We start from the raw sequence: 25519 nt of genomic DNA, 5'->3' as shown, positions 1-25519 counted from the left end.
CAGGTACAGAGACTAATGCTGTATGTTCTTTAACTGAAACTAATGCATATGTTAAAGGGTCAAAAAGTAGTTTAAGCAATGTAATACTTTGGTAATTAGTAACAATAACATTGCTAGCTCTACAAGGTTATGAATAGCCAAAATTCAATAATATGTAATACTCCTTTGTAACATAATACAGTTCTTGGTTTTTTTTACAGTGTAGTGTGCTGCACAATTTATCAGCCAGACTATACTGTGTTCATCAATGGAAAAGGACCCCCCACTGGACGACCACTGAACAGATATCATCTGTTTGGTGAATCATTCTTGCCAAAGCAGAGACACCAGCATAGTAGTGAGCTTACTCTGTGTGGTATTTGCACTTTTATTAAGCACAGCAGTATCGCTGGGGTTTTTAAACACTGTACACTTATCGGTCACAGACAAACAATGCTAGGTAAGAAGACAAAGATTATTCAAAACGTTTTGAGTCAATTTTCCACTGCATTATGTAAAAATGTATTTTTTATATATATTTTTTTCAAATTCTGTTTTTTTAAATCCAGATATACAGCTATCAGGTATCTGTTTCTATACACTACTTTCAAGCAAAAAACTCGTCTCAGTACTTTGAAGATGCCTCCTCCTGCTGGAAAGGACTGTCCCCTAGACTGTTGCCACTTTTTTTCCCTACCCCTTTTTGGATCATGTTTGCCCTTTTCTGTCTTTGTTTGTACCTTTTGCGTTTGGCTTGTTCTGGATTTGACCTATGCCTGTTTTGTGTACCACGAATATTGATCAAGTTCAAACTAGTAAAGCCTCTTTCCTGATTTTACCCACAAGCGTCTGGCCAGTTCTGTCACATTACACCGTACAGCAATCAGACTGCAGTCTGATTAACTAGAGATGTAAATGCATGTTGGTTAAAATCACATGGGTTGTAATGCAGATACTAGTGGCATGAAACAACCAGGTGTAAATGGGGTGAGACAACATGTGCACCAAAGTAGATGATCGAACAGATATGTCTGGAGTCACATACACACACAAATGCAGAACATTTTCTCAAAACAATATGGTCCTTAAGAACTATTAATTTAGGTAATTAAGAGTTTATTTCCATTGAAGACACAGAGGATACATTAAATGTCAGCAAAGGTGAAATCTACGGAATCCCAAACAGAAAACATATGCTTGCGCTTGGGTAAATATTCTGTTAAATGCAAATGAAATTTGACAGTACATACTTGAATATTTGAAGTACATTCAAACCATAAATTTTGATCTCTACATTGTTTTGTTTTATATTTCTTTAAAGTTTTTTAATGAATTTTCATGCCTTAGAAAATACCCTGTATTGAAGTCTAGAGTTTGTCAAGTGTAGAGTTTGCCTGCTGGTTCTAATTCATGCTCACACTACAAATCAGTTCTTCAGAATAAATGTAATTCAAGGTGTTGTAACCTCGCATATATGAAACTCCAGAATAGTTTTTCAAGAGAAAAATGAATATATCCTTATTATAAACCAGGCAGAGATAATAACTAAGCTACTAGATACATAGATTTTTGTAAGTGAACAAAAACAATATACTAAATACAGTTTTGTAGTAGTATACAAATTAAGTTTCAGATGCAATTCTGAAATACACTCTGAATAAACAGTGACATCTGCTTTTATTTAGATTGTTGCACCAGATACCAATGTTTCTGCCACTGCTGTGATTGTGCTTGAGTCTTAAAAAGCATGTTATCTGATCTGCCATCTTCTCTAAGTGGAACAGCATCAAAAAATTACAGTTGTTAAGCTTATAATGTGAAGGGAGTACCAAAGTGATTACAGTGAAAATGTGGCAGGAGCATATTCAGATAAGCAAACTATCAAGGTCCCTACTATGCACTCCAAGTCAAAATTACTTACATATATCTGCAGTATAGCCATGCACTGTTATTACAGGAGCCAAATCTATTGCTGTTGGGCACATTGTTGGGTTGTAGTTGAATCAAAAGCAAATTTGTGTCCAGAGTAAAAGTGTTTGCAGAGTTGCAGGCTATTTCTGAGACCCAAAGTGGCTGAATATTGTTTTTCTGGAACAATGTCTTGTATATTTAGTCTATTGAATTTGAGCCTGAAATTATGTGTCTGGATTACCATACTACATGCTGGTATAAACTGGTATTTTAAATACCTGTAAAACACTATAAACATCATTCATTGTCCTAGCATTGCTGATTGTGCCTGACAGATAAGAGCATTCATCACTGATCAACTCCTAACTTTGGCCTGGCTGCAAAGATCCACTGTGACTTTGTCAAGAAGAGAGATAGAGAGGGAGACAGAGAGAGAAAGTGTGAGTGTGGAAAATCTACTACAGAAAATATTACTAGTTAGGAAACAAAAGTGACATGAAAAATTGTGTAGCAACCCCTAGTGCTGAGTGGGCAAGGTGTGCAATAGCTTTTCTGTATCACTTTATTTTTGTGTCACCACATCATAGCATGTTGTGGGATTTTCTGTTTGATGTAAATGATCTAAAAAAAATTAAATGAATAAAAAGGCATATACATTTTGCATGACATCACTGTGTACTTACAGTGTCTCTCACTATGTATTTGCTGCTTAGAATTTCATCATCCTTACCTGAAAACACGTTCCCATGTCTCTGTACCTGTGGAGTCAGAAGTCTCGTAACATCTCGTAACAAGAACATCTCGTAACAAGAACATCTGGGGTCAACTATCAGAAACTTTGGTCTAAATACGGTGGAATAATGGACTTATCAGGAGACAAAAGAGTGTGAAATTTCTAAACCAATACAATGCTTCAAGGATTATAAAGTAGCAGGTGATGGTGCATTCGTGAACACTGTCTGGCAGACAACAAGCCTGTTAGGAGGTGGATGTAATATAAGTTACAAAGTCCCTTCAAAAAAAACTCCAATAAAGCATGTATGTGTGTCACGTTTGTGGTGAACACATTACATGTGGTAAAAATAAACATTACCTCTTTCCAAGGAAAAAGTTCTGTTTTGTTAGCATTTCACTACGTCACTCCAGATGTAGGAAAAAAAAAGTAAACTAGAGGAATTTCTGGATGAGTTTTAGAGGGGGCATGCCTTCATTTGTGTCAAAACTTTAAATTGACCTCTTAAGTATAGTCATGTTATGATGATCACATCTGGCCTCATGAGACTATTCATGAGTAATCCTAACTTTTCCAAACAATTAGGACATAGTGGAAACAGAAAATAGCAGAAATATATACAGTAGAGCATGACTGGCTTCCCTGGGCCAGCAACACTGCAATATTGCATTTACCTCTTAGCTAAAAGTGCATCATGTCTAGAAAACCTGATAGATTTAATTAGGGTGCAGTGCAGTGTATGACTTGTCAAAGTCATTCTTTCTGAGTGCATAATTGCAGCCTGCAATACTGCATTGAGTGGGGTATGGCTACTTACCAGATTCCCAGGATATTGTCCATTGGTCAGTGTAATGAAAATATATTTCAGACTGAAGTAAAAAATATTTTGTTCTATGTTGATATGCAGCATGTGTATTTTCATGTCTTTTTCTCAAGCCTCAATCTTGCATCATACAGAATCTGTGAGAAATTTGGTATAGTATTGCAGGACAGTTACTCATCAGGATAAAGTGAAAACAATCTCTAATCAGGGTTTTTTCTTAATATTTCTATGTTAGAGATTTCCTCAGGGACTTTCCCCTTGAGGGTTGGCTGAACCGTTGTTAGTTTCTGCTCCTTTCTCCTGCTCACTCTTCTGTATTGTTGGGAGGGCAGGGTCCAGGATATTTGGCCTGGATTCGGGTCTCAGCATTTGAGGGAGCAGCTGGCCTTCTCTCAGTCTGGCTGCTAGCTCTTTGGCACTACAAGAGGGTGTATTGGTCTCGTAGATGTCATGGAAGTTGTTGTAGTCCACCTCATAGAATCCTTTTTCCAGCGAGAGCACAGGAGTGAAGCGATAACCCCAAAGCACCTCAGAGTCCAAGTAGGAGCTACGTGCCTGGCAAGTCATGCCTATACACACACACACACACACACACACACACACACACACACACACACACACACACACACACACACACACACACACGTTGAAAAAAGTGAGAAAGACAACTAGCATTTCTAGTCAGGCTATCTATGGCTGGAGTTTTAGTACAAGGCAGACACTATTGAGACTGGCTTTTAGTGGAAATTAGAAACTAAGAATCCAAAGGAAAAAAAATAAAAAATCAGCTTGATGGAACTCAACAGAAAGTATGATGAGAAAGACGTTATGACACTAGTAAACTAAATTTAGAGTGGCTTGAGCAGCATATAAGTTACCTCTGCCTGTGATGAGAGCCCACCTACTTACTACAATAAGCACAAAACACAAAAACAGTGATTGCTATTGATATTGAAAAAAAAAATAGTGACAATATTAACTGTGTCACAGAAAATGAATCTTGTGGCCAAAATTAAGAATATGTGGCCAGAATTATGGACATACACGTTTTATGTACACAATGAAAAAATGTCAGTACAAATCAGATGTTATTTTTCCAAAGGTTTAAAACATTAAAATAATAAAAAACATTGCTGTCATGTTAGTTATTTCGTTAGTTAAATTCCAACAAAATCTGATTTGATACATAGTTCTGGATCTTGTGTGGGGCTCTGAAAAGTTCTTTTTTATTGTTTTTATTAATAGTAAATATTTGTAAATGTATGAATGTTCAACTGCTCTGGAGGGTTGTTAAAAGGGAAAAACCACAAAAGCTCTGCATTTATAATAGGGCACTGGGCAATAATCAGCGTCGGCCCCCGCACTACAGACATGTTCTAAAGACATGTACAAGTTCAAAATACTCTTTGATAATAATTTTTTATTTCTTTAAGCCAATCACAATATAATGTTTCAAATCGTAAATAGTTGACAGAGTCCCAGATATGTCACAGTCAAATAATTATTTCCCTGGGAGTCAATTCCTCATCACTACTGCCAACTCAAAAACATTAAGGCATTGCTTTTCACATGCCGCCCTCACAAGTATATAAGCTCAGTTATGCAGATGTTATTCAAAGAGGCTCATGGTACGTACCTGTAGACCATATCTGTTTTATGTGTTGTTTGTGTTGGGGGTATGGTTTTACTTCGTGAACTCTTCCAAAGTCAGCCCTTACCATTAGGAGAATTTTCAGTTGTTTCTAAGTGCCTTTATCTGCTTGTTCTTAAATAAATAAATGTAAACATTTCAGAGCAGGACATGGCTTCTGATTCTTCCTCTGAACAACGCCACACAATTTATTTAGTCTTTTAATAATTCTTTTAAATACTTGAATACTTCAAATATATATATTGTTTAAATAACTAGAAAGTTATTTAAAATATTTGAAATATGTTATTTGCTTGTGCAAATGAAGAAGTAGTTATTTATAAGTAGTTAAACTGTATTATAATGTGTATTCTAATGCAAATGTTTAATTAGTATCTCTATGTGACATACGTCTAGAATAATGCCTGTATGTGTTTGTGTGCCTTTGATGTATAAGAATGTTGCTGAAACTGACATTGTGTAGATTTTCCCTCCAGTATTTAGATGGGAGGATGTAAGAGCTGAAACATGCAGGGAAAGGTAGTACTTGCTCTTATTAATATTACAACCACACTTAACTCTGTGTGTTTGTGTCACAGAGGACTCCCAAGGTTGCTTCCAGAACACACTATAGTGTTATTGATTTCTCATGCCTAATCATTAGGATATAATGTACTGTGCAAATATCAGAAATAAGATCCATTTGCAAAAAATGGGGACAGGAAAAGTGGAAAAAAAGAACTTTCAAAAAATAGACTTTAAAAAGTTATTAATAGGTCATTTTTCTCCTCAAGCTTTATGGCAGTTTTGACTTGAAATTAAACAAATGGTCTCAAAGGTCACAGCACAATAAAGACTGTATACTGTGCCACCACTCTTTGTGAAGTATTGCCAGTTAATCTTCATTTGGATTTGACTTTGGATTATGATTTTGATTTTCATTACACTTGCATTTTTGCTATGATACAACTTGGACCCTACCACATCTTGTGTCTACAGTGTTTCTTTTAGCTTAATTTTTTGATGTTGATTTCATAGTAATTTTAGATAAATGTGCAGCTTTGTTTTTCATTCTGGACACATCTATTTGTTCTAAAGCTTCCTAGCTTTCTACTAATAATTTGAACATTATAAAACTGCTCAGGAGTAGCATACTGGATTCATTTATTATGTGTATCTGAAACCAAATTGGCTGTATATTATTGAAAACATTAATTCAAAACTTTTGAATGAATCCTGATTGCGTATTTTTCTGTAATTTCTGAATGCTGAATTTGGTTTTCCTTCTTGCTGGGGTACCACGCATACCGAGCTGGAATGTACAGGTGGAACTAATAATAATACAGATCACTGACTGGCCAAACACAAATGTCACAAAATCATCACACCATGTCCCTGAAGTCAAATGACTGCCATTAAAATACAAAAAAATCCCTGCAAGCCAAAAATGACACTCACCTAAAACCAAATGCAGCAAAAGGTAAACTCCTCCATCATTGTTACTGTTGTTTGTATTTTCAAACACTAGATGTGCATGAGAAATCATGTAACCACATAAGCTAATGAGAACTTTGGCTACTTTAAAAATTCTGTTCCACGATGGGAAATACTCAAGTAGTGTGAAGATATTTTTGGATTTGGATTTTGTAACTGCACCATGCTGTACTGGCTGGTGGAATCGCTCCAAATGTGTACAGTATAACAATGATAGTGATAGTAGACAATGTGTGAGAGTGAAGTTTAAGGACTATAAATATCTGTATAAATATGTGGTGCCTCAAGGCCAGAGGTCCTTAGGCTATTTGTAGAGAGAAGTGATAGCTCTGAAAAACTGACTTAGTGGAGCACATCCAGTCAGAACCCACAGGCACGCATTAACTGGAACAAAAATAACTTGATCATTTGTGACATTTGCCATTAGTCTTTTTTCCCCAGTTTCCCAGTGTAGACTGCACTGTTCCTTGGATATCATTCGTTTTGTGCTTGGGTAAGTTATAACATTTTTTGAGTTTTTAACAAGAAGTTTTTTATTTTACTATGGAAATGATATAACTTATATTAAAACATTACAGCATACACACATTTCATGTAACATCATATGAGACTCACTCACAATATTGAGGCCTTTGTCACTCAGATTGATTTCTGTCATCCATTTGGGGTGGGGTGGTGGGGCTTGGGGTGCGGGTGGTGGGGCTTGGGGTGCGGGTGGTGGGAGGGGGTCATCAATCCCATTTGGTGCCACCAAGGTTGAGAAAGCATTGTTAAAGTGCCTCCTAGAGTGGCAAAAATGAACTGAAAAATGAATTGAGAAGAGCCCTTTTGGCTACCCTTCACACTGGAAAAAAGATTGAGATTCCCTTAGGGTGTCCCTTCAAACAAATTATCATGATGTGCCAAAAAAAAATTATAACGTATCTTAATGAGTGCCCTTCTAGCAGAAAAAAGTGTATGTTGCAGTTTTAGAGTAAATGCTCCAGCTTAAAACTTAACTCTGAGGAGGCTTGGCTATATTAGCAAAATTGGTTTATTTCATCAGCAAAGTCTTTGGTAGTACAAACCTAATTCCAATAAAGTTGAGACAGTATGTACAACACCAATAAAAACACAAAGCAAATTCTGTTTGTCCTGTTTTAAACTGAAAACTATGCAAAACGTATTTAATATTGAATCTTATGATATTTACCTTATGAACTTATGAAGAAGCAGGTGCACATTTACCACTGTGTTACGTCACCTTTCCTTTTAACAGCACTTACAATCCCAATTCCAATGAAGTTGGGACATTGTATAAAACAAATAAAAACAGAATACGGTGATTTGCAAATCCTTGTCAACCTATATTCAATTGAATACACTACGAAGACAAGATATTTAATGTTCAAACAGATAATCTTTATTGTTTTTGTGCAAATATTCACTCATTTTGAATTTGATGCCTGCAACACGTTCCAAAGAAGTTGGGACGGGGCATGTTTACCACTGTGTTACGTCACCTTTACTTTTAACAACACTCAATAAGCGTTTGGGAACTGAGGACACTAACCGTTGAAGCTTTGTAGGTGGAATTCTTTCCCATTCTTGCTTGATGTACAACTTCAGTTGCTCAACAGTCCGGGGTCTCTGTTGTCGTATTTTGCGATTCATAATGTGCCACACATTTTCAATGGGAGACAGGTGTGGACTGCAGGCAGGCCAGTCTAGTACCCGTACTCTTTAACTACGAAGCCACGCTGTTGTACCACGTGCAGAATGTGGCTTGGCATTGTCGTGCTGAAATAAGCAGGGATGTCCCTGAAAAAGATATTGATTGGATGGCAGCATATGTTGCTCCAAAACCTGTATGTACCTTTCAGCATTAATTGTGCCTTCACAGATGTGTAAATTTCTCTTGCCATGGGCACTAACACACCCCCATACCATCAGAGATGCTGGCTTTTGAACTTTGCACTGATAACAATCCAGACAGTCCTCTTCGGCCCAGAGGACACGACGTCCATGATTTCCAAAAACAATTTGAAATGTGGATTCGTCAGACCACAGGACACTTTTCCACTTTGCGTCAGTCCATCTGAGATGAGCTCGGGCCCAAAGAAGCTGGCTGCATTTCTGGGTGTTGTTGATATATGGCTTTCGCTTTGCATGGCAAAAAAAAGTTTTAACTTGCACTTTTAGATGGAGCGACGAACTGTGTTCACTGACAATGGTTTTCTGAGGTGTTCCTGAGCCCATGTGGTAATATCCGTTACAGAATGATGGAAGTTTTTAATGCAGTGCCGTCTATGGGATCGAAGGTCACGGGCATTCAGTGTTGGTTTTCTGCTTTGCCACTTACTTGCAGAGATTTCTCCAGATTCTCTGAAACTTTTGATGATATTGTGGGCTGTAGATGATGAAATCCTTAAATTCCTTGCAACTGCACATTGAGAAACATTCTTAAACTGTTGGACTCTTTGCTCCCGCAGTTGTTTACAAAGTGGTGAACCTTGCCCCATCCTTGCTTGTGAATGACAGTCTTTCAGGGATGCTCCCTTTATACCCAATCACTTGACACTTGTTTCCAATTAACCTGTTCACCTGTGGAATGTTCCAAACAGGTGTTTGAGCATTCCTCAACTTTCACAGTCTTGTGTTGCCCCTGTTCCAACTTCTTTGGAATGTGCTGGAAGCATCAATTTCAAAATGAATATTTATTTTTTAATAAATTATTGAATATTTGCAAAAAACAATAAAGTTTATCCGTTTGAACATTAAATATCTTGTCTTTGTAGCGCATTCAGTTGAATATAGGTTGAAAAGGATTTGCAAATCATCGTATTGTGTTTTTATTTATGTTTTACACAACGTCCCAACTTCATTGGAATTGGGGTTGTAATAAACATTAGATTATTGAAGACACCAACTGAGTTTTGAAAGTGATTTTTTTGTCATTCTTCTGTAATACAGGTTCAGTTGGGCAACCATATATGGCCTTTGTAGTTGTATTTTTCACTTCATAATGCACCCCTCTTTTCTATAGGCCAGCCTAGTACCTGTACTCTCTGATAACAGACATGCTTTTGTACCATGTGCACACGTATTTTCAGGCATTATCATGTTATGATAACCTTTGACACTCCTATAAAAGAAGCCATCTTAAAGGCAGTATATATTCAAAATGAACATATATGTCTTTCAGCATCAAAATATCATTCACCATGACAGACTCTCTTCACTTTAAAACTTTTACTTCTTTGGCCCAGAGAACACAACTTTGTCCATAAAAATCTGAAAGTTTGAATCAATAAACCACAGCACGTTTTATCAGTCCATTTCAGATGAGTTTGAGCTCAAAGTAGTCAGTGCCATTTCTGTTGCTGACATATGGTGAATACGGTGATGAAGAGTGTTTGTTAACAACGGTTTATTAAAGTATTCCTGAGCCCATGTAGCCATTTCTTTTACAGAACCAAGCTGGTTTTTAATGCAGTGCCATCTGAGGGACAGAATATGAATTTTTTTTAAACGTTTGATAATAATATGCACTGTAGAGTGTGAAAATACATAAAATTCTTTCAAAAAGGACATTGGATAACCAATAAATCAGTTTATTCCAATAATAAATCTCCTGATAATATAAGTGTTTATTATTAGTGGATCCTTTAAAACCCAGTAACATGTGAAGTAACTAACAACTGAGTGTAAGACATCACATTTGATAGAAGATATCTGGCGTGAATTCTTTTATCCTTGCATTTTATCCTTGTACCTTTTTCTAGAATTCTTAAAGAGAGACCCTAAGATGTGAGGAAAAGATGCAAGTAAAGGAAAAAAGGACAGACAAATAAAGATATAAGATACACCCAAGGACAGTGCCTAAGCGTCTTAATAAAATGTTGAAAAAACAGTAGTCGTATTCAGGCAGCAGGAGAGTCCAGAAAGCAATTTTTATGTTAAACATGAAGCCCAAAGTACTTTATTAGTGTGGAAATATTACACTAGATTAAAAATCCACTAAATTCACTGTAAAAATATGCTTAAATACAACCTTGTGAGACTTACAGTACTGTGAGAAAGTCATAGGCACCCAAGACACATTTTCAAAATCTATTTACATATGTAGTATATGTTTATTTGCTGAGAAAAGTGTTAATATTTGAATAAACAAGATGTATAGAATATTAATTAATATAAAAATAATAAATAGTGATTTTATGGATGTTAGTGTGTTTGTTTAACCATTCTCAAACTTCTCCTCGAGGAAGCGCAGTATTATATGTAGTTTAAAAGCAATTCCTGGTTTGACCAATCAGTGCTTTATTAAATTGTGCTTATGATGTAATTGATGATATTAACAAGTCTCTGTGGTGGCTATGAAGGTGTCAAGGAAAAATATGGACCCCCAAAATTCTTGTTACTTTTTATTGTTTTTATGTTTATTTGAATTATAACTATGACTTTATTCTAATGTATATTGTGATAAACTCACTGCTGAGGTAAATTGTTTGCTTAGATGCCTAAAACTATGTATGTTTATTTCAAGAACGGTCTGATTTAACAGGACAGTCCCAAAAAGGATTGAATTTTCTATTCTTAGCACTTTGTAATTGAGAGTCAACTCCTAAGCCTCTGACTTAATTCCACACAGTGACATTCAATTTTGCCTGCACTTGTGCATTCCACTATCACTGGACAGCTTTTCTGAAACAAATGCATTCTTTTACAACATACAAACCAATATTCTTTTGCTATATTTTACTTTGGATAAGACAGAAACCAAAATTAAATATAAAATATGTAAAACGTAAAAATTACCCCACAATGAATCAATGTGTTAAATCTACCCATTAAATCCACCTTCCTAAAGAATTTTACAAAGGAGAATTTGGTACAATTTAGCTTGACCCTATTGTTCAGCTAAGTTCATTTAGTCAGTGTTAGTTCTCAAATTGTCTTACTATTTAACTGAACTGGTATACTATATTCAAATTAACATATTCATCTAGTGACATTATGTCTATGTAGCCAGTGATGCTAGTTTGGATATGTTGTGTATGTTAATAAGTGCTTTTTTTAGTTCTCAAATTATACATTGGAGCCCATGTGTGTTTTCTGCATGATTTGTTAGCCCCATGTTACCCCATTCATCAATATGCACAATCCCCACATGACAACCACAGAGCAGTTATCAATTGGGTGGTATATTCTCAGCACTGCAGTGACACTCTCTTCCCTTCAATTGTGCAAATGGACTAGAATATGTAATTGTAGAACTAACTACCCCTATTTGGTATCAACAAGTGTTTGCATAGGGAGCAAGTGTATGTACAATAAAAATATACATTAAAACCATACAGACAGCATGTGCCTTTTAGTCTAAATCGGGTCACTTATGAAAGAGGCCAATAAACAACACAAAGTGCTCAGGGTGCAGTTGTTTAAAAAGTATTATGAAGCATAAAATTCACTGTACTATGCCTTTGCTCAATCAAATATTTTATAAATACACTTAACAAATAAATGGTTCTCACAGCAGTTTCAAACACACAATAGCTTTTCAGAGCTCTTCCTATAAAGCTGATGGACCATATATATAGAATAGGACTAGCCCAATTAACGGCTACAGATTATGCATTGTAAACTATTAGTAAGATCAGTAATTAGTAAGATCAGGTAAATAAAAAGTTAAATAGGCCATATAAATGAACTGACATACTATGTTCATGATGAACACCTGAGGTAGAAGCAAAATAAGTTAATTTGTAGAGATCTCTTGTCATTCATAGTATCTCTCTTGATCTCTTGATTAATACTGCCTATTTTCTTCTGCATAGTTTTTGGAATGGAGAATTCAGAAAATGAATGTGATAGCCTTCAAATAAAGAGTTGCAGTGAATTGTAACATTACTTACCTTTACTTTCTACTTTATCAAAAATCCCTATCTTATTAATTAGAAATAACCACTAACAGTTCTCAGTTAAAATGTATGCATGCTACACTGTCAATAGCTAGGTGGGTACATTTATGATGTTTCAGTTTAGTAATAAAACTGAATATAACAGACACAGACATCTCAATGTTGGGACTCTTCTACTGAAAGACAATTTTTAAAATATTACAAAGCATCAGATGCCTACACTGTAACTGAAATGTTATGGCATATTCACATATTTTTGGCCTGTCTGTACAAAGAATTTTAAAAATGTTGGCTGAAGGTGTTCTAGTTTAGTACAGTTATGTACAGTTTTAACACCATATGCCTCAGTACGAGGAACAAAAAATAGTAAAAATCCAGATTCACAAAAAATAGTAAAAATCCACATCCACATGCAATTGAATTTAAATATATTTATTATTATTATTATTATTATTATTAGTAGTAGTAGTAGTAGTAGTAGTAGTAGTAGTAGTAATATTTGGGGCTGACCAATTGTTTTATATTTTTATATTTATTTTTAGTAATAATATTTATTTACCTTTTAAGCTAAAGTTACTTTTAAAGTTAAAACCAGAAATCTTAAAATCTAATGGGGGAATTGAGCAAAAATAATAAAATATGTATTTTGCATGGTTTATCTAACAGATGCAGAAATATCAAAACATTTAACAACACTAAGAAGCTTAAGATGGGTAAACTCATACTGAGTAAGTTAAGCTGTGTGTTAAGTTCTCTTATAATTTTCAGTCAAATTTTCTTTTTTTTCTTTTTTTTAGTGTGAACACCAAATATTTTGAGTATTTTATACTGGCAAATAAATATTTTGCCAATCAGTGAAAGTCATTCAGAGAGCACAACAACAGAGCAAAACATCTATAGTCCTGTTTTTTCCACTATGTTGTCATACTGATTGTTTTCCATGAAATGGGCAGTGTCTGCTTAAAACATCAAAGTAGTTCAGAATATTGACAGTGAAACATCATTAATCATGATGCACACACAGAATAGGGGTGACAGTGACATAAGTGTTGCTCCAGGCATGTTCCACTCAGAGGTACCCAATGGAACATTCATGGAACTAATTGCTTTATAAACCTGAATTTTTGATATACAATATATATTTTTCCAGTTTATGACTTTTTCTGAGTAAATAACTATCATGAAGTTTTCAAAGTTATATTAAAGAAAAAAAGGCAGGAAAAAAATGTTGCAAACAAAAGTAATGAAAATTCAATAACAAGTTTTTTTTTTCAAAAGATAAACATAGTGTCATCTGATTCTGATCTTTGCTAGCATTTTAAGAACCTTTGCTATATTTTTTCTATTCACTGACTTTGCTGAAATGTTCCTTTGCTTCTGGAATTTCTACTTGGCTTCTGCAATTTTAAGTTCACAGGTGGGTAGATCTCAGGTTATCTATTAATCAACTGATTTAAAAGGGACAAATTCTCTGACCCATAACCATTTCATTTCTAGAACCTAGTTTGCCTTCAGAGTTTGATATATATATATATATATATATATATATATATATATATATATATATATATATAAGAATATATGTTTTACAGATGACTCAAGCATGGGTTATGAGCAGGGACAATTAAGCATGTTTAAATAATACAAGCATGACCAGGATATAAAAAGGTAACTATTCTGGCTGTATTAAAACCATTCTTTTGACATATGGTTGTCTATGTTCATCTCAATAAGCTACACTTGTCTGCTGAATTGTACCTGTAATCTGGCATTTTCAAATGAATACACACATATCACACAACATACAGAAAATGTTTTACTGTTATGTGTAGTTAAAGCTATATTGCTTAAATTGTGGTTATTTAATTAGATCTATGAGAACCTTTGTAACAAATAACATCTATAATTATATATAAACATTAAGATTTCACTCTTCAAAAATATTAGCCACTTGAGACTGGCATATGGCAGTGGCAAAAAAAAACAAAAAAAACATGCCAGTCCAATGAATGCTGCTACAACTATTTGTTCTGTCACTGCTGGGGGAAAGAACCATCTTCTGAGATGAATTAAACATCTTAGAAATAAAATGTGCCATAACATTTGCACAGACTGTATTTTATATGGAAAAATATAAAGTAACTGAGCCTTGAAAAGTGCAGAAGTGTGTTCACTTAAAAAAATTCAACAAAGTTTCATTTTGGGACACCCAAACTTTTGAATATGACTAACAGCAAAATCTGCAAAAATTATAAAAATAAAAGAAAATATTGTCAAAATCCTAGCAACAACGACAATCAGATTAGCACAACAGGAAGTAAAGTAACAAAGTATCTTTTTTTGATTAATTCAGTCATTATGACTTAAACAAAATCATTCACAGTGGTTTGATACATGAAGTGCAATGTAGAGAAACATGCTGAGTTGATTTTCTTTATTTTACTTTCTTTACATAAGTTTTCTAAAAAAGTATTAGAACATTTATAATTTTTTCACTATTAAATTATTAACCTGGCAACATTAATAGAATATTTTACTTACAATGTACTTATAAAACTAATATTTTTTTCTTTTCTTGTTTTGGCAAAAAGTAAACATGTAAAGAGTCTCTGTATTGGCAGTAAGGAGTGCTGGTGGACAGGGTTGGGTAACGCAATAATGTAACAGCATTACGTGATCGAGATGCAAAAAAACTATTACATACATGTTACATTCCAAAAGGCAGTAATCAGATTACAGGTACATTGTAAAAAGAGAGCGATTACCAGCAGCATTACATTCAAATGCAATCTTGACTTTTTCACAGAAATTTGATATTTTAATGATTAATATGTCACATGACATGATGACAGAAAACTATTCTCTTTTCTGTAAAATTCTACAGTTTGACTAGCTATAAATAAAACTTTAGAAAACCTAAATCTGACAGGCTTTAACTAAAAGTCTGACACAAAAAGAAAGTGAATTAAGTCTCGTGGGTGGCAGAGTTAGTTTAATTTTTATGTGTACAATTTCTTGCTTCAAATGATGTATGCAAAATGTTAACATGTGTAATCTTTACTTGTAACCAAGATGATCAGCTCACACTTAGGTCCTTTTTTAATGCCTATTTAAACTTGAATTTAAACTCTGAATTGAAACTGCGCAGATCTAATTAGGGCCTAAAAATTACAATCATCAAAGTCAGATCACGAACATGAAACCTAATAAGCTAGTACAGCCTTTCAGCAGACAGAACACAAATGATGGCCAGTCAGAGTTTCAAGACTGGCCTCTATTTCTGATTATTGTTGATGAGGGGTCTCATCAGATTTATCTTTTGACTTTGGCATGAAAAACAACAGGTTTTAATAAATAAGTAAAAATTAGGAAAAGTCTCAGAACAGCAGTATTGTAACAAGACCACTTGGCTGTTACTATTAAAAGTCTGAGGACTAATTAGGTGAGTATAAACCATGCAGTGCCAGTATACAACAAAGATGACCAGTATATATTTTATTCAGTATTGTTTTCGGACTTTCTCAGGAGATATATATATTTTTTTTTTGAAGTGAGGTATCGCAAGGAACTGGGTGACCTCGTTCCATTTTTTTTTCCCTTTTTTGGTATTTTCTTTTTTGAATGGCTGGGCCCTGTTTTTGATTTTTTTCCTGGACTTCATTAGCTCAAACTGTTGGTGCTGTTGGGGATTGTTTTCGGACTTTCTCAGTATGTATATATATATATATATATATACATACTGAGAAAGTCCGAAAACGAGGTCACCCAGTTCCTTGCGATACCTCACTTCAAAAAAAAGGGTAATCCACACGTCAAAGACAAGGATGAGAGAAAGAAAAAGTAGATGTGTTTGGGCCTCAACAGCCAACTTCCCCAGGCCTATCTTCCCCAAACTTTCACCTTCCTTAAGATGGCTGCTCTACTTCCTTTTTTCCGTTCTCAAACCAGGGTTCACTTTCACAATAAAAGTCTTCCCCTCCAGAAATTAACAGGAAAAGGTCACAAAAAATTATGTATATAAAATATACACACACCCACACTGATGGAAAACTGAGGCCACACCTTCTCCCAACACATCTCAATGAACAGCCTAAGGTTCCTAAGGACTTTAATCCGTGGGGTCACCTAAATAACACTATCAGGAACGTAAATGTTAATACTTCTAGATAGGGATCCCACAGGCCCCCCCCCGTAGTCGGGAGTTACCCAGGAACTGCACCAAAGTACCTTTTTAAATTTGCCACATGTACAACGTCCTGTTGGTCCCTTGACTGCATAATTCACTGGTCCCAGCTTCTTCTCCACTTTGACAGGCCCCATCCACTTGGGTGCTAATTTAGCGGAGAATTGTTCAGAAGCTTTGGAAATATGATGAGCACGCATCCAGACCAGGTCTCCCGCTTGAAAGTGCACATCTTTCCTCCGAGTATTATAATACCTGGCTTGTCTGAGTTGTGCTGCATGAGAGAAGCGTCTTACCTCCTCATGGAGCTGGTGTTGCCGCTCAACAAGGGAATATGATGGTTGATTTGGCGTCACAGCATGATGGTGGATGAGTCTCTCCAAGGGACCCTTCAAAGTTCTGCCCAATGCCAGCTCAGCTGGGGTGTTCCTGGTGGTTTCATGCCGAGCATTGTTAATGGCAAACCTGAATTCAACCAGCCACTTATCCCAGTCCCTGTGATTCTCCTTCACATATGAGGCCATCATGGTTTTCAAAACTTTATTGACCCGTTCGGTAAGGTTGGTTTGTGGGTGGTAACTAGTTGTAAGCTTCTGGATGACCCCCCAGGTTTTACAAAGGTCTGCCATCAACTGACTGAGGAATTGAGGCCCCCGGTCGGACAAAACATATTTTGGGACACCCCACCTGGTGAAGATTTCTTCTCTAAGGATTTTACAGAGCCGATGACCTCTGCTGTCCCATAAGGGGTAAAGTTTAATCCATTTGATAAAGTAATCCACAATGACAAACAAGTAGACATTACCCCTTTTACTCATTGGAAAAGGTCCCATAAGATCCATTCCAAGCATATAACCAGGCTCTTTGATTTCAGTGCCCTGAAGGCTTAGTATTGGAAGGTTTGTACTTCTGACAGACAGGACATTCTTTGACATGTTGCCACACATCCTTATGTACGTCAGGCCACCAGGCAACCTCCAGGATTCTGAGAAGCGTCTTCATCCTCCCCAGATGTGCTCCTAGAGGACTGTCATGGAAGTACTTGAGAAAAGGGACAGAGAGAGACTTGGGCACCACTAGCTGATATTTAACCCCTCCTTCACCATATGGTAGGGCTCTGTATAACAGGTCTTGCTGTATTTCCAATCTTATACGATCTTTTGGGGCACAACTAGTATTACATTGATCCTTCAACCCTTTGATGTAGTCATCCTCACCCTGAGCCAGTGTTATTTCAGCCAGACTCACTGGTAACATAGGATTCCAAATGAGGGGATTCTTTGTTCCAGAGGTAGCCACTAGCACAGGGTCCAACAAATGTGTAGATCGGGATAGAGGATCTGGTACCATGTTCATGCACCCCTTTCGGTATTTGACTTGAAAGTCAAAATGCTGAAGCCTTATAGTCCACCTGGTCAGTCTGGAGGTGGATTTGGGAGAATTGAAAGCCCAAGTAAGAGCAGCATGATCAGTATAAACAACAAATGGATTTCCCTCCAGGTAATAATACCATTTCTCCACAGCCCAGACAACAGCGAGGCATTCCTTTTCAGAGGTCGAATAATTCAACTCAGCACCTCTTAGGCTCTGGGAGGCATATGCGATGACCTTTTCCTCTCCATCCACCATCTGGATAAGCACGGCTCCCAGTCCTACATTGCTCGCATCTGTATGCACCTGAAAGGAATGAAAAGGACAGGGCTGTGCAAGCACCGGGGCTTGTTGGAGTGCTGCCTTTAGTTTATCCATTCTTCTTTGACAGTCTTCAGTCCACACCCATACCACACCTTTTCGTCTGAGGTGGTTCAGGGGAGCTGCCACCTCTGCAAAGTGTGGAATAAACTTATAGTACCAGCCTACCAACCCAAGGAAACGCTGTAAAGAGGTCAGGTCATGGGGGGTGGGATAAGCAGCTACAGCCATGGTTTTTTCTGGGTCTACCTTCACCCCTCCTTCAGACACAAGATGACCCAAAAACTAGCTCATTCCTGAGAAAATGACATTTCTTCAAGTTCAGGGTAAGATGTGCTTCCCTGAGCCTCTCAAAAACAATCTCTAAATCCCTCAGGTGTTGGCTTTTTGTCTGGGAATAGATGATGACATCATCAATATAAACAAAGCAGATAGACCCCCTTAGCTCACCAAGCACATGCTCAATCAGCCTTTGAAATGTGGCCCCTGCATTTTTGAGACCAAACGGCATTGTCAAAAAATGGTACAAACCGAATGGACTGATAAAAGCAGTCTTTTCCTTGCTGCATTCATCCATTTCAACTTGCCAATAGCCTGACTTCAGGTCAAGGGTGCAAAAGTATTTGGCTCCATACAAAGACTCCAAGATATCATGCACGAAGGGCATGGGGTAAGCCTCCTGGGGAGTCTTAGCATTTAGCTGCCGATAGTCCACACAGAAATGGTTGCTTCAATCAGGCTTGGGTACAATTACCACAGGAGAGGCCCATGATGAATCAGATGGTTCTATTATGCCAGCCTTGAGCATGCTTTCAATTTCCAGCCTTATAACCTCTTTCTTCGCTGGAGAGACTCTATAAGCTCTGGAATGGACAGGCATCTCATCAGTGGTCACAATATGATGCTTGATCCTACTTGTTCTCCCCAGACTTTCTGAGCAGACCGATGACCATTTCTGAAAGAGGGGATGCAACTCAGGGGGGTGGATATTTAGCAGTTCTTTAAAGTCCTGTGTTTGGAAAGAACTAGTGGCTTCCAACATATGTTCCTCTTCAAGGGGTAAAGCCACATAAAGACTGACTTTCGGCTCTTTGGGTTTTACCCATGAGTGGCTTACCACCCCCGACGTCAGAAAAGGAAAAACACTCCACCTCCCTCTGATCTTCAGGCTGTAATGGCGCTCCCCAACATTCAGTTGAACCCCAGACCTACTCAAGAAATCAAGTCCCAAGACCAGAGGAAACACCAACTGTGCATTAGTTATGATGTAAGTATCTACCATCACCAAAAGTCCATGCCACTCATAAGATAGCTGGACTCTCCCCTCAGGGGTATAAACCTTCCTGTCTGCCAGGATGAATGACCTTGTTACATCTTTGGTCAGGGATTCTCCCGGTCTTTCCATGGCCTCCCAGAGTTGCTTCTACATCAAGGTGTAAGTACAGCCAGTATCCAACACTGCCTCCAACTGAATCCCTCGTACTGCAATGGCAATTTTTAACAGTTGAGGTGTGGCTGATTGAACCAGAGCCATACTTGGTGACTGATTATTGGCCACTTTAGTGCGGGAAAATTTTTTCCTGCCTTTATCCTGTACTTTAAGTTGGTTTACCCTGGCCCAGTAGTCTTTTTTGGCATTTAAATCCCTTTCCACCATGGACCTGACTTTGACCAACTGCTCCACAGTATGCACCGTCCCTCATAGGCTCCCTGCCAGGGCAGGATTACAGTTGTTTAGAATGCTTCTAACCAGTTCTACTTCTGGCAAGTCACTCTTCCATTTCAGGCAAAGGGCTCGGTAATCATAGGCGAAATCCTGTATACATTGATCAGGCTCTTGGACCAGGGCTTTAAGTTGTTCTTCAACCTCGGTCATATAGTCTGTGGGAAGAAAAGCTGCCAAAAACGCTTTCTTGAAACCAGCTATGAATTTTTATGAATTTTAATCTTCTCAGCCATCCACCAGCTTCTAGCAGGTCCAGTTAAAACAGCATTGAGGGTAGCCATAAGCTCATTATCAGTTAAGAGTCTTAAAGATAAGAAGTTCTCACATTTTTCCATAAAGTCCAAAATCCCCGTTGCGTCTCTCGTTTCTCCAAAAGTGGGAAATTCCAGATGGATAGGTGGTTTTGAATATAAGGATGCTCTGTTTACTGAACATGGGCCTTCTACAGCAGAAGTCACTGGGAAGAAAGAGGCCTTGGGCAAAGGGGTGCTGGATCTCAACCGAGTCATATCCTTTTTCCACTGCTCATCTCTCCTTTGCAGACATTCAACCACACCTTGCTCAAGCTGGTTTATGGATCTTTTGATTAGTTCTTCCATGGCTTCAAACCGCTGATCCATACTTTCTCTGAGCATGACTTCCTCATTTCAGTTTTAAAAGACTGAACTGATTGGGACAGGCCTGCCACTTCAGACTCTATGCGATCTATGGTGCTCCCTGTGGGTCTCTGGGGGATTTGGTCCTCTTCATCACTATTGAGGTAAAGCTCACCAAGTAATGAGCTGATCTCAGCCACGGGTACTGGATTTCTATAAGTGACACCAGGCCCAGGGACAAAGGAAGGGGACTCTGAAACACTCACCCTATCTGAGCTAAGGTCAGTCTCTAATTGGCCCACAGGTTCTTCCAATAGCGGAAGCCTACTTGAATCCATCACTGTCTGCTGTTTGATAAAAGTATACAAAAACACTATACATAAACTCACCACATATACTATTCAGTCCCCATACAGGCCACCATCTGTAACAATCTGACCACTTGGCTGTTACTATTAAAAGTCTGAGGACTAATTAGGTGAGTATAAACCATGCAGTGCCAGTATACAACAAAGATGACCAGTATATATTTTATTCAGTATATATATATATATATATATATATATATATATATATATATATATATATATATATATATATATATATATATCCTGAGAAAGTCCGAAAACAATCCCCAACAGTACCAACAGTTTGAGCTAATGAAGTCCAGGAAAAAAATCAAAAACATACAAAAAAGAAAAACAGCCATACAAAAAAGAAAATACCAAAAAAGGGAAAAAAAAATGGAACGAGCTCACCCAGTTCCTTGCCATACCTCACTTCAAAAAAAAGGGTAATCCACATGTCAAAGACAAGGATGAGAGAAAGAAAAAGTAGATGCTGTTTGGGCCTCAACAGCCAACTTCCCCAGGCCTATCTTCCCCAAACTTTCACCTTCCTTAAGATGGCTGCTCTACTTCCTTTTTTCCGTTCTCAAACCAGGGTTCACTTTCACAATAAACTTCGCCTCCAGAAATTAACAGGAAAAGGTCACAAAAAATAATGTATATAAAATATACACACACCCACACTGATGGAAAACTGAGGCCACACCTTCTCCCAACACATCTCAATGAACAGCCTATGGTTCCTAAGGACTTTAATCCGTGGGGTCACCTAAATATCAGGAACGTAAGTGTTAATACTTCTAGATAGGGATCCCACAGGTCCCTTTTATGTGGCGGTGTCACAGTATAGTTTTTAACAATTTTGCATTTCATCCAATGTAGCCTACTATATCATTCTACATCAGTTACTTGTTCCTTGGGTTTTAGTTTCAGTGTACCAATTTCTTGAAAAAAAAAAATACAGTTAAAATCTCAAAACTCATTTTTTTCTTGGGGAGCAAAGCTTGATTTCTGAACTTCAAGGTATGAATATACATGTCAAAACAAATTTGTAATCTGTCATCTTTATATTTTAAATATTTTCCTATATTGGGTTTGGCTGTTTTGCTAAAAGTGAGATCAGTGACTGTGCAGTTTTTAGTCCTTAGTAAAAAAAACTGTTGAATGTTTAAATCTTACACCTCTTTTAATCAATGCCAAAAGAGGAACAAACTATTCATACTAAATCAGTTATCTGGTGCCAGCATTGTGTTGAATAACATGTCAGTTGGCATATTTGCAGGGGGTACGTGAGAATTTCTTTTTTTTACTATTATGAAAAAGGAAAAATGAGTAACACTTTCTATGAATGTCACATTTGTAAGCATCTATAAACACACTCATTACATGTTATAAGGCATCAAAAACATGGCTATACATATTTATAAAAATGCATTACATGTTATAGCCATGCTTATTAGGCATTATGAATTGTTACCAATGCATTATAAACATTGTTCATAACAAATTATAAGAACTTGTATTTGTCCGCTCTAAGTAAAGTGAAGCATGCTGTACTTATAAGTATTTACTGAATGATTTACTGAAACACTAAAAGATACACAATAAAGCACATTACAGCCTTCAAATGTCAGATTTTAAACTAGTGCTGCCATCAGTGCTTTGCACGATGTGGGAAAGTCATTATAAATTACCATTTGCTTGGCACTAACTTAACACTGCATATCCAATAGAATGCTAGCAAAAATTAACATTACTGTAATGTAGTGTAGTGCTGTTACAGAGTTAAGGGTTCTAGTGACTGACATTAGAACCAGTGATGGAACAAATTACAATGACAGCACTCTACTTTCTCGCCACTACCTCTCCAGGCCTTCAGTCCAGAGTAACTTCACACAAAGTGTGGTGTCAGAGGGGGTTCTGGGGAGGGGCTTGATGGGTACTTGGTTTGCTGTGATGCAATGTAACATTTAAAGTGAGAGCACTGGTTAAGAAAAGCACATTGTAGCAGTAATTCTAAGCTGGACAGTCTGTTTGGAACATCTGAATATTCAGGACTGAAGCCCCAAAGATGCAGCCCTAATAGCACCAGCACTGAGAAATACAATACTGGAAATCTCAGAGCATAAATAAACTTTGCATTTGTCTTCATGCTCTCCAAGCTAGGACTGACATCTTTGACACTGACAGTATAATGTTTTATTAACATCACTTATAATGCATTATATCAAAAATTCATAATGTATAATAAACATGGCTATGAAGTGTAATTCAGTATAATTAATTTCATAAACATTTATAACCATGTTTACATGTCTACACTTAGGAATGCATTATAACATATTATAAATGTGTTTATACATGCTTACAAATGTTACATTCATAGAAAGTGTTACCAAAAAATTATTAAATCCTATTCAATTATAAGAATCCAAACATTGCAATTGTTTTTCCTCAATACATTTTCAAATATTGGATTTGAAAATTTTATTTTTAAAACTATGTTCTGTGCATCTCTGCATTGTGTTATATTTTCAGGAATGGTGGTGGTGAGTGATGGGCCCCAGTGTGATATCTTTACATGGGGCCTGCATCCAGTAACATATTTAACATATAATATTTAATGTAATTATGTTCTGTAGCTTTTAGAGACATTAAACTCTTCAGACATCTGGTTCCTATGAAGACCACTATAAACTATCCTGACTGCATAAGTTCTGGTACAAAATTTACTCCAAGAACATTTGTTTAAAAAGTGCTACATTTATTTTATTTTCTTAATGTTAATTTTTGCTAAGTCTAAGACATGATTTTTTGTGAAATTCTGGTTGCTTTTATGGTTTGGTTTCTTTCATTAATTCAGAATCACATTGCTAAAATGTTTAAATCTCTACATTCACATTTACAAGCCTCATATCTCAATTCAGATTTTTTGCTCAGATCCAATCTTTCTAATATATTGGTTTACATTTTTCTAATGACCTAAATATGTTATTAATGTGAACAAAACTGTCCTGAAACATGTGCACATGTGAATCATGAATGTCACATGACTGAACCACAAACAAACTAACTAGTAGAACAGGCCCTTGTTGCAAAGATAAATAGCTCTGAACAGCTCTCAGCTGTTTAATATTAGGCTATATTTAGACTGCCAGTCCAAATCTGATTTTTGCCATGTCCATATTTATCCACATTGATTTTGTAAAGTATAGACAGCAAAAATAAATCTGAAATCTAATATTTACAAATCAGATCCGAACGACATTTGGAGATGTCTTGAAATGCAATTCCAATCAGATTTTAACAGATGTGCCTTAGTCTGGATGCTCTGGCCAATCAAATTGGATTCCAAAGTGTCTTTGGCAATTCGACAAACAACGACAAGTCAAATCCAGAGTGATGGAAGTGCTGGGATTCAAGAAGGGTGCTACCACCATCTGTCCTGCATCCACATTTGAAATCCGTGTCACCAGCGTAGCTAGCTATGTAGTTACTGACGCAGATAAGGTAGTGATGTCTATCCAGTCTAGGGCTGTATTACAGAAATGTTTTAAGCCTAAAATATTTTGTCTTTAGTCACCATGACAACTTCAGGACTGAATTTAGGAGAGAAGGTATTACAAAACAACAACTCTTATTGTTGTTTATAATTGTATCATTCATAATCTTATTCTAACTCCAGATAAGAAAACAGTATCACAGAAATATCCTAACTACACAAAATTTCCTTAATTCTGTAACTTCTGTTAATAATCTGTTTTTGTCATTTAATGCAGTGACAGACAGCATAGTCCACTTTAACTAGCACAATGATGTTACATTTATCTACATTAAAAAAATGTAATTTGACTTGAGATTTTTTCTAATACTGTTTTAAAAATCCCAGACACTGCAGACACAATCTTCACCTTCTCCTCTTATTACTTATGTGTGTTGATGTTGATGAAAACTTGTCAGATATAATATTACAGTGATGTTGGTGAATAATGAGCAGAGAGAGCTGAAAATGTGTCGGTTTATTAGGGGGAATAATGTTAATGTGCTCAGCTTTATGGAGACTAAATCTGGAGAGCAGCAACGTGCTGATAAATAGCACAAAGTGCTCTCACAATATTCTTAACTTCAAGTTCATCATACTTCAGTTTTGTTTGACCTTTTTTACATCAGTAACAGTAGCTAACGTTAGCTATCTGGCTAACATAATTATTTTAATTACACATTTACATTTCAGCTGTGTCTATATGGTCGGTTCCAGACATGAGTGTTGGTAGTTGACTTCAGTGGAGTAAGTTAAGATTTTCTGACTTGAGACAAGATGTTGTAAGAGATATAAGATTCCTAAATTAAGATAAGATTTACTTATATAGTACAAATTCATGAAAATCTAGTCTTGACCCATCAAATCTTGAGACAAAAAGATTAGAAGTTGATGAAAAAAAAGATGATCACTTGCAAATAACAGTGCAAATAGTTGCCTCAAAATTTGTCTGCAGTGTGAA

At 36.5% G+C, this 25519-nt stretch overlaps 1 protein-coding gene across 2 annotated transcripts in view; it reads right to left on the bottom strand.

Annotated features, from left to right (window-relative positions):
- Positions 1-1074: 1074 nt before the first annotated feature.
- Positions 1075-25519, bottom strand: part of kcnj5 (potassium inwardly rectifying channel subfamily J member 5) — a 48584-nt gene continuing 24139 nt past the window's right edge. For both annotated transcript variants that reach the window (XM_017723448.2, XM_037540129.1), the window contains exon 4: positions 1075-4015. In XM_017723448.2, the coding sequence (XP_017578937.1) occupies positions 3690-4015 (326 nt within the window). In that variant the 3' untranslated portion in view covers positions 1075-3689. The remainder of the gene's footprint in view (positions 4016-25519) is intronic.

This window comes from Pygocentrus nattereri, chromosome 7 (genome assembly GCF_015220715.1).
Source record: "Pygocentrus nattereri isolate fPygNat1 chromosome 7, fPygNat1.pri, whole genome shotgun sequence".
NCBI classification, from domain to species: domain Eukaryota; kingdom Metazoa; phylum Chordata; class Actinopteri; order Characiformes; family Serrasalmidae; genus Pygocentrus; species Pygocentrus nattereri.
The sequence above is the reverse complement of the archived record's forward strand: the minus strand, read 5'-3'. Positions and strand labels throughout refer to the sequence as shown.